Source organism: Limulus polyphemus, unplaced genomic scaffold, assembly GCF_000517525.1.
Source record: "Limulus polyphemus unplaced genomic scaffold, Limulus_polyphemus-2.1.2 Scaffold816, whole genome shotgun sequence".
NCBI classification, from domain to species: Eukaryota; Metazoa; Arthropoda; class Merostomata; order Xiphosura; family Limulidae; genus Limulus; species Limulus polyphemus.
The window spans coordinates 109,475-119,403 of NW_013666426.1; the positions used below are offsets into that span (position 1 = coordinate 109,475).

At 36.7% G+C, this 9,929-nt stretch overlaps 1 protein-coding gene across 1 annotated transcript in view; it reads left to right on the forward strand.

Annotated features, from left to right (window-relative positions):
* The first annotated feature begins 952 nt into the window (after positions 1-952).
* The window catches only part of LOC111086060 (GTP-binding protein REM 1-like), a 13,268-nt gene continuing 4,291 nt past the window's right edge, over positions 953-9,929 (forward strand). Inside the window, exons 1-3 of the mRNA XM_022387462.1 lie at positions 953-1,813; positions 8,001-8,089; positions 9,517-9,721. Of these exons, the coding sequence (XP_022243170.1) occupies positions 1,060-1,813; positions 8,001-8,089; positions 9,517-9,721 (1,048 nt within the window). The 5' untranslated portion in view covers positions 953-1,059. The remainder of the gene's footprint in view (positions 1,814-8,000; positions 8,090-9,516; positions 9,722-9,929) is intronic.

Sequence of the window (9,929 nt, forward strand, 5' to 3'; positions counted from 1 at the left end):
ATTACCAGTCTTATTGTGATACAACATTATAAACATATTACCTGTCATATTGTGATACAACATTATAAACATATTACCTGTCTTATTGTGATACAACATTGCAAACATATTACCATTCTTATTGTGATATAACTTTATAACCATGTTACTTGTCTTGTTGAAATGCAACATTATAAACATATTACCTGTCATATTGTGATACAACATTATAAACATATTACCATTCTTATTGTGATATAACTTTATAAACATGTTACTTGTCTTGTTGAAATGCAACATTATAAACATATTACCATTCTTATTGTGATACAACATTATAAACATATTACCATTCTTATTGTGATACAACATTATAAACATATTACCTGTCTTATTGTGATACAACATTACAAACATATTACCTGTCTTATTGTGATACAACATTATAAACATATTACCTGTCTTATTGTGATACAACATTACAAACATATTACTACTAAATTAGGTTTTATTATAATCACTGTATAAAAAGTGTAAATGGGAATGAACGCCCCAGTCTGCCACTTGATATTTGCACCCCAGTGACTCAGCGAGGGTTTATAATGCTAAAAATCGAGTTTCAATACTGGCAGTGGGTAAAACACAGATAGCTCATTGTGCAGCTTTGCGCTCAACATCAGAATCAATAAACATCTGATATTTCTCTGACATCAAGTGTGGTCAGAAGGTCTGATTTTCTTTTTCTGCCTTAAAGAAAATATTTGGGAAGTTTCATTACTTGCTGTTCTTCACCGGTACGCGTGCGCTTAGACCTTTAAGTTATTATCTCTTGAAACAGCATTAAAGACCAGGAGCTCAAGTTCCGAAGTATGACGTCATGGCCGAATCCACGTGACTCGTCAAACTAATATATATTTCGCCCGCAGCGATAAACGTGAGTAGAACGTAGAGGTTATAAAACCGCTGAGGTTACAACACTTGTGAAACATTATTTTTTTGTGTATTTATGAAAGAGAAAACAGAACAATTTAAAGCATATTCTTAGCTCCTTATAATTATAGAGCATTTCAAGTTAACAAAATGCCTGTCATTGCGCAAAATTTTCTGACACGCTTTCTTAGTCCACGACATTTGACCAGTTCGTCTCGTAGAAGTACGCCCAACCTCCGGGCGCTGGATGACTCTCAGGACTTTGTTCGAAGGGAAGCTTCTCCTACCCTAATCCCGCCGATCATTTTCTTGCCAGACGACGCGGACACTCCAGCGTCCGACCACCTTGATATGTGTCCTCCTTTGCTGGACAAAAGTTATCAACAAGGCATTAAAAGGTCTCAATCCATGCGGAACCCTCGACGGCCTGAATCAGCTGGTTATCTTCGGGAAAGAATTGCTAGCATATCTGATGATAGTAGCGTGCTTCCTCACAAATCTTTCCCTTTTCGGTCATCTTCTAACCATTCACTACCATTACCAAGTGACGAAGCCAAGTTCCTTCATTTACCGTTTTCAAGAGACGAAGCCGAGATGCAGCGGCTCCGCAACTTTTCGGTGACCTCGAAAGGAGTAGTCAATCGGGGTGATTCCTTTCGTTCCAAATCTCGCAGCACACACAGTGTTTCTTCTACAGGTTCACGGCATTCCCTCTCTACAACTCCTCCTAGAACCCCCAGTTTTGAGTTATTTCTCCAGGAGGCTCCAGAAGTCCCTCCTGTGGTCGTAACAGATACAGAGGTTCACAGAGTGCTGGTTGTGGGAGCACCAGAAGTTGGAAAGTCGTCTTTGACCACCCAATTCACAACTTCGGAATACATCTGTGCCTACGACAATTCTCACGGTAAGGGTTAAAAAGCTGGTAACAGTTTAGATTTAATTAATTAGTGCGTCGCCATTCCTAAAAACTGAACATACTTGTCAACGCAAGAATCGTTGGAAGCCACAATTGAAAATATATGTTCACATTAAGGAATGCTGAGAAGTTACATTGGAATTTCATGCTAACATTAAGGAATCGTGAGAAGTTACATTAAGTATACTTGCCAGTATTAAGAAACCATTGGAAGCCAAACTTAAAATTCATGCTAACGTTGAGGAATCGTTAAAAGTTACACTGAATCAACATGCTAACACTAAGGAATCGTTAGATGTTATTCTGAATGAACATGCCAATATAAAGGAATCGTTGGAAGCCACACTGAACACACATGCCAATGTAAAGGAATTATTTGAATCTGCTCTGAACACATCGTCTACGAAAGTAAAAATAAATTCATCATCATGTTTTTTTAGTTTTTATCAGTTGTTGGCTTTGTATAGTAAATGCCCTATTTTCTTTACATGCTTAATCTTACTAACATTATCTTGTATTTCGAAATATATTAACATATTATCCTAACTTACATATTCTCAGCCACAAGACTTGCAACACCTTGTACCTTAGTATCTGATAAATGTTCTTTCGACGAATTGAGCTGATCAAGTGCTCTTGCGGTAAGGAACATCGTCATATAAATCTTCACGTGGAATTTCTGGTTACACCACTAGTTATGGCAGTAAACATCAAGTAAACATTAACTGTAGTTTATTAATGCAGAAAGTACTTTCAAGACACTGTTTGCTATCTTCATCTTTTAAAGGTCAGTATTAAAAGCTATTAAGTTTTAGCTTCAGAAATGAAATAGTCACTGCCTTTTCGAGCCAGATGAAAATTCATTATGCTGTACTTTTTATTTAAGAAGGGGGGGGGGGATAATCTATTATATGATCCAGATAATTTTGTCATAACTTTGACGTTTTACTGTACTGATGGATAATTTCTTTTTCATGATCCTCTACTGGTATTTACTTGCTAATCTTGGAACAAAACGTCATCTTTTTCATGATCCTCTACTGGTATTTACTTACTAATCTTGGAACAAAACGTCATCTTTTTCATGATCCTCTACTGGTATTTACTTACTAATCTTGGAACAAAACGTCATCTTTTTCATGATCCTCTACTGGTATTTACTTGCTAATCTTGGAACAAAACGTCATCTTTTTCATGATTCTCTACTGGTATTTACTTGCTAATCTTGGAACAAAACGTCATCATTTTCATGATCCTCTACTGGTATTTACTTGCTAATCTTGGAACAAAACGTCATCTTTCGTCAATGGTACCCATTCAGATAGTCATGATTGTCATACACCGCAGTTTTTACAAACACCTTGAGAAACTTTCCACAGGCTCTCCTATGGTTAAACCCTGGCTTACAAGACTACGTTTAAACAAACCAGGCCCAGCATGGCCAGGTGGTTAGGGCGCTCGACTCGCAATCTGCGGGTCGCGGGTTCGAATCCCCGTCCCACCAAACATGTTCGCCTTATCAGCCGTGGGGGCTTTATAATGTGACGGCCAATCCCACTATTCGTTGGTAAAAGAGTAGCCCAAGAGTTGGCGGTGGGTGGCGATGACTAGCTGTCTTACACTGCTAAATTAGGGACGGCTAGTGCAGATAGCCCTCGTGTAGCTTTGCGCGAAATACATAACAAACAAACAATTAAACAGACCATAGACATAAAAGTCCATTGGAGCTGCATCGGAGAATGGAGTTCGAATGGAGTTGTTGTGATTCCAGTTTCTTTGTCATTCTTTCTTAGAAAAACAGCCGTTGATTTCGAAATGTTTGTTTATTGAATTTCGCGCAAAGCTACTAGAGGGTCGTGTACGTTAGTCGTCCATAATTTAAAAGTGATAGACTAGAGTGACGGAAGCTAGTAAACACCACTTACCGCCAACTCTTGGGCTACTCTTTCATCGACGAAAAGTGGGATTGACCGTCACGTTATAATGCTCCCAAGGTCGAAAAAGTGAATATGTTCGGTGGTTGGATTCGAACATTTCGAGATGTGACTGGAAACTTGCGAACTTCAAATCCTTGTTACTTAATGTATATTGTTAATAATGCCGGTAGATAAGCTAAGCTTCACAGCAAAGCTTTTTGGTCGGAAGGTTCTATTTCGCAATAATTTTTGTATGTTGTCGGATATTCGCACAGAACTACAAAACGCCTGTCTGCGCTAAGCTTTCCTAATTTTGAATTACTAGACCAGAGGTAAAGCAGTAACAATTAACAGCATCAACCACCAACTTTTGGACTGTTCTAATCGAATCATGGAATTTGACCATCACTCTTATCACGCACTCATAGCTCAAAGTGAGGAGCGCAATTTGTTTTTCACCATCAGGATGCGAGTCATGGACCTTCAGATCCACAGTTTGGCAGGGTAACCACTAGGCCACGCCTACCAGTTCGCAACACCTATTTTCAGATAGCGTTGCCAGTTTTTCTGGAACTGTGAATTACATAGAAGTCGCATCCCTTTTTCGAAATGTTGTATCATCTGAAAAATCTCACTGTTTGAATATTTCTATTCGAAAAGGATTGTTACATGTCTCGAACCATAAAACTCGTTGCATTATCGAATGCTTATGAGTTCGTCGTAAACAAAATATAAGAGATTTTAAACATGTCGCCTGTGGCGCCAAGACTAGCAACTGTGACGATGCGCACCTTCATTAGCATATGCATGGTGATTTGTGTTTGCAAGCTTTCTGTATGATCCTTCACTCTGAAAGAGTAGTTTGAGTTAGGTTTTTAGCAGGACTCGTGTTTTCTTGTAAGTGTAATACGAAACATGAAAGTTCACACTAGACTATACAGAACCTCTCCATCCATGAGCAATTGATTTTCCACGCAGTTACTGCTCTCATGTTAAATCAGTTAAATCACCTAATGTGAACAAAAAATAAATAAGTAACAATAATAGTCATGAAAGTTTCAAAAAATTGAAACTCAGTTATATGCATTTTTTTATTTGATTATACGAACAGACAAACAAAGAAATGGTCAAAACCGCTGTTGGAGACAACACAATATGTAGCTAACATTCTGGAACCTGATAAAAGTAGCTTGCCAAAATGTTAGATACGTATTTTCTTTTCCTTACAGTAATTTTTATCATTCCTTTGCGTTTCCATAGTTTATTTCGCTATAGCTGAATTTGGCTATTATTCTTATACATACCAGCAAACGATACATTATTCCGGTTTAATAAGAGGTTTCAATGTGAGAAACTAGTGCTTTAGGGCATTAAGAACCTGATGAAAAAAGGTCAAGTCCCAGCCTTACGTAATTCACTGCATTAAGAGTTTGATGAAAAAAGGTCAAGCCCCAGCCTAACGTAATTCACTGCATTAAAAGCTTCATGAAAGAAGGTCAAGTCCGAGCCCTACGTAATTCACTGCATTAAGAGCTTGATGAAAAAAAGGTCAAGTCCCAGCCTTATGTAATTCATAAAATCTATCACAGATATGAGACTAATAGAAAACTCAACAATCATTTACACGTTTTAGCTTAACGTTCACAAAAACATAATACACAACAGTAATGTAAAGGCCATATTTCATAACATGTTAGAACACAAACAACATTAATAAACGCGATATTTACTTGACAAGACTGCTCGTTTTCACTCAAGGAAATATAGTACCTGTATATTTTTTCAATGTTGCTTGTATTTAGAGTGATCAGAAATTTCACATTACAAGTGTGTATTATTCTTGTGAATCTATTACCTTTATATTTTGTTTATGGTTTTGTCATGTTTAAGTTATACATTTACGTTTATGCGTTTGTTTAATACACACAACTGAAATGAACAAAAATAATTTCTCGGTAGAACTGTTTTTTTTTTACGAACGCGTGAGACTTAACAACATTTTCAATTTCATTTTAGATTTTAAACTATTTTTATGGTAAAACTTATTTTATTCGATAGTTCTAAATTATTTTGTAGACTCGCATTGCGTAGTAGATGTTGTACTACTCCACCTATCTCAAGTGGATTCAAAGTAAACTGGTGAAATAGCGCTTTCATAGAACTGTTCGATGTTCTTCAATTTCCCAATACAGCTCTTTATTGCATGCCTAATAAGTGGAACATGAATCATCCAGTGAGGACTAAAGATAGGGGCAGTGGGCTTGACTTTTTCTCACTACGATGATAAAAGCTATATAATGGATATACTAATATACCCGTGAGTTACGAATAGCTATTTTTATGAATATTGTTATTATTACATGTGAAACTCCAGTAGTTCCAATTGTCTCAGTACTTGGTAACAGTTAAGCATTAATTCCATCTATTTCCCGTTTCATTTAACTTTATGGACGGAAAAAAGAAGTAAAATACAGTCCTGGAGAAGAATAAGCGTGACATTCAGAACGAGTGAACCCTAAACCTAACTCAACGCTACTAAATTGTTTGACAGAGCCAAAAAAATAAAAATAAAATAAAAGCTAAGAACCGGGGTCTGCTGCATATGAGAAGTGTGCTGGGAAAGCAGCAGTTGAGGCGACATTCCATTAGCTCGGTTTCACGTCCGCTTCGTTGGTTCTAAGGCAAGCAACCCGTCTTTTCAGTCTATGTTCATTTCAGCATACCATCATTCTTTTTTTTCTTTTCTATCTGATGAGATGAACTTATGTTAATGAAGCACTAAAGATCTTCGTCAACTCGCTAATATATAAATGTTTAATTCAGCCACGTGTTGTTTTTTTTGCCAAATGTTTCAGGGTGATTTATAAAATGAAGCTTTCAGTGTATTTACAGAACAGTTTCGTCCATGCTTCGTTTACTTTATTTGTAAGTGAAAACTTTACCAGAATTATTAAACATGCAAAATAAGACTGTTTTAATACATTCAAGCAATAAGTTTCAATTAATCAGAATGACAAATCATAAGCTGGGCAAAGTTTCTCATGCATATGTACTTCGAACGCAATTCCTGAACTAATAAATAAATTCTATGTATTTGAATAGATGTACACTGAGTACTAACAGGTTTTATTTTAGCAAACGATTTGAATAATCAATTATCGAATTGATTCATTTATTTGCATATCTCATTAATTTATTTAGTTTAAAAGTATTCCTCTACATAATACCTTTAATATATGTAACAGAACTGGTGAAGCTTGAAAACCTTCAAGTGTACCAACACTTAGCACTAGCATCATCAGTGGCATTTGTGGTGAAGCTTGAAAACCTTCAAGTGTGTCCACATTTAGTACTAGCATCATCAGTGGCATTTGTGGTGAAGCTTGAAAACCTTCAAGTGTGTCCACACTTAGTACTAGCATCATCAGTGGCATTTGTGGTGAAGCTTGAAACCTTCAAGTGTACCCACACTTAGCATTAGCATCATCAGTGGCATTTGTGGTGAAGCTTGGAAACCTTCAAGTGTACCCACACTTAGCATTAGCATCATCAGTGGCATTTGTGGTGAAGCTTGAAAACCTTCAAGTGTGTCCACACTTAGCATTAGCATCATCAGTGGCATTTGTGGTGAAGCTTGAAAACCTTCAAGTGTGTCCACACTTAGTACTAGCATCATCAGTGGCATTTGTGGTGAAGCTTGAAAACCTTCAAGTGTGTCCACACTTAGCATTAGCATCATCAGTGGCATTTGTGGTGAAGCTTGGAAACCTTCAAGTGTGTCCACACTTAGTACTAGCATCATCAGTGGTATTTGTATTTAGTGTGATCCATCCAGGTTTTCTAAATGACTTCATGAGAGCAAGAAATCCTTAAATCTTGCTGTACTTGGTATAAACTAACAATGTTTTCTAAATAGTGAAAACGAAAAATCCTTGACTGCTGTATATGGTATAATCTAACAATATTTTAGATTTTTGTTTTTTATTTTTGAGCAAAGTCACGGTGGGCTATCTGCTGTGTCCACCAAGGAAAATCGAACCCCGAATTTTAGCGTTGTAATTCAATAAACTTGCCGCTGATCTATCTGGGAACATATTTTTAGATGTTGAGATCGCGAAACTCATGAATAGTATGTTTGTTATAATCTTACAATGTTTCCTAAATTGTAAAAACGAAAAATCCTTGACTGTTGTATATGATATAATCTAACAATATTTCGAGATGAAGATCACAAAACTCTTGTATTTACTGTAATATAGATGGCGAGAACGAGAAATCGGTGACTGTTATTTTGAATGAAGAAGAATCGGAGTTAGTTTTTGTGGAATGTGACGCCCAAACCTTCTTGGTGAGTTTATAATTTTGATACTAAATGCAACAGCTATACTTTGGAGAACTCTATGAGTCTATAAAACCTATAAGGAGCATAGAACACAATATTTACACCTGTATTAAAAATATTTAAATGGAATCAAGAGTAATCCTGTTTATAAAACACAAAAATTTCGGTACTGACTATTGCTCCCTAACATCGTTGAATCGTTTTGGTTGTTCTTAAAAAACAATATGGCGCTCTTTTTGTCTCTTGGCCTTCATTATTTAACATCTACGAGAGACACTCCCTCATCCACTTTATCATTTTGTTTGTAATTGGAAGGAGATACGTTGAGAACACTAGCTCAGCTACTTTACCATATTTGTTTGGAATAGCGAGGGGAGACGTTGGGAACACTATCTCAGCTACTTTGCCATTTTCTTTTGTTAGAATATCCAGTTATATTTTAATGTTTCAATCGCTTGCAGAATGTATTTTTTCATACCTCCAAGTTATCAGCTATAGATGGGGGAGACTGGTGCATATCTTCGTCACAACTCCTCCCCACTTTTTATTATTATTACTTGGCTTTACTTGCCATCATTTGTATTTATGCAGCGACTCCCCCCCCAAAAAAAGGAAAAATTAACCAAAACCTCATTTATTAAATCTAGATATAGTAGTTTCTGTGGTTATTTTAACAGGTACCACAGGTTCACGTGACTAATCCAAAATCTCAAGTTCCTCTCGTCAGTCAGTCAGCTTATCATTTACTGTATACTTTCACGATAGACAAACAAAAACTGTCACTTGCAAACATGTCTTGGTAATTCTTTCCCTAACAGTACTTTTTTCCTTGCTCGATCCAGGTGGTAGTTTGATCTCTAAATAATACTACTGTTTCGTGAGGAATTAAAACACAAGGCCCGAACGCGGCCCAGTGGTTAGGGTGCCATGTAACGGGCTGTAGATATGAGGTTCCGGGGTTCACATCTCCTTACCACAAAAAATATATAAATAAAATCGCGCTCTGCACTTTGGCGTCGTGAATGCGTTATAAGAAAGACAGTCAAAACCCACTATTTAGTTTGACAAGAATAGCCCATTAGTCGGCGGTAGGTGATGTTCCCTCTAGTATATCAATTTAAAATTTGGAACTATTGATGAAGATAGCTCTCATGTAGCTTTGCGTGAAATTCAACAAAGGACCGTTTAAAACACGAACATCAGCATCAAAGTTTATAAACCAAAAGTTTCCAATGAAATTTTACCGATATTTTTATGAGACAAAAGTTTCAATAAACAAGTTTTCAATCCTCTTATACTTGTAATTCAATGATGCTTTGTATTTAAGAAACTCCTAAAGTCGACTAGTCTCTTTTGTGTTTCTCTTGACAGTCACTATGGAACTAGTCATTGAAACGTTATTTCGGTTTGTTTCTTTCCTTATGTAACCCCAGGACCAGGAAAAAGATGCTCCAGGCTCCACTTCGAATTACGATGCCTATATAGTAGTATATTCCGTCACGGATAAAAGAAGCTTCCGGGAGAGCCGAGAAATTCTTAATCATCTTATGACAAAGGAAGGTGCCAGCAGCAACAAAGCTGCGATTCTGGTTGGAAACAAAACTGATTTGGCTAGGCTACGGAACGTTTCAACAAAAGGTTAGATACTTCGCACAATACACTAAGGAACTATTATTTATGTATTTCTCGTAATAAAACAGGTAATTGGTTTAAGTCTCTTAGTGTTCTCTACACACATCAGGTCAGTCTATGATGGAAACGATGCGAATAAATTCAATATTTTCTTTGAGAAGTGAAGGCACTCTACACTGAGTGGTCACAAGTAAATAGACACCTAATTTTTCGT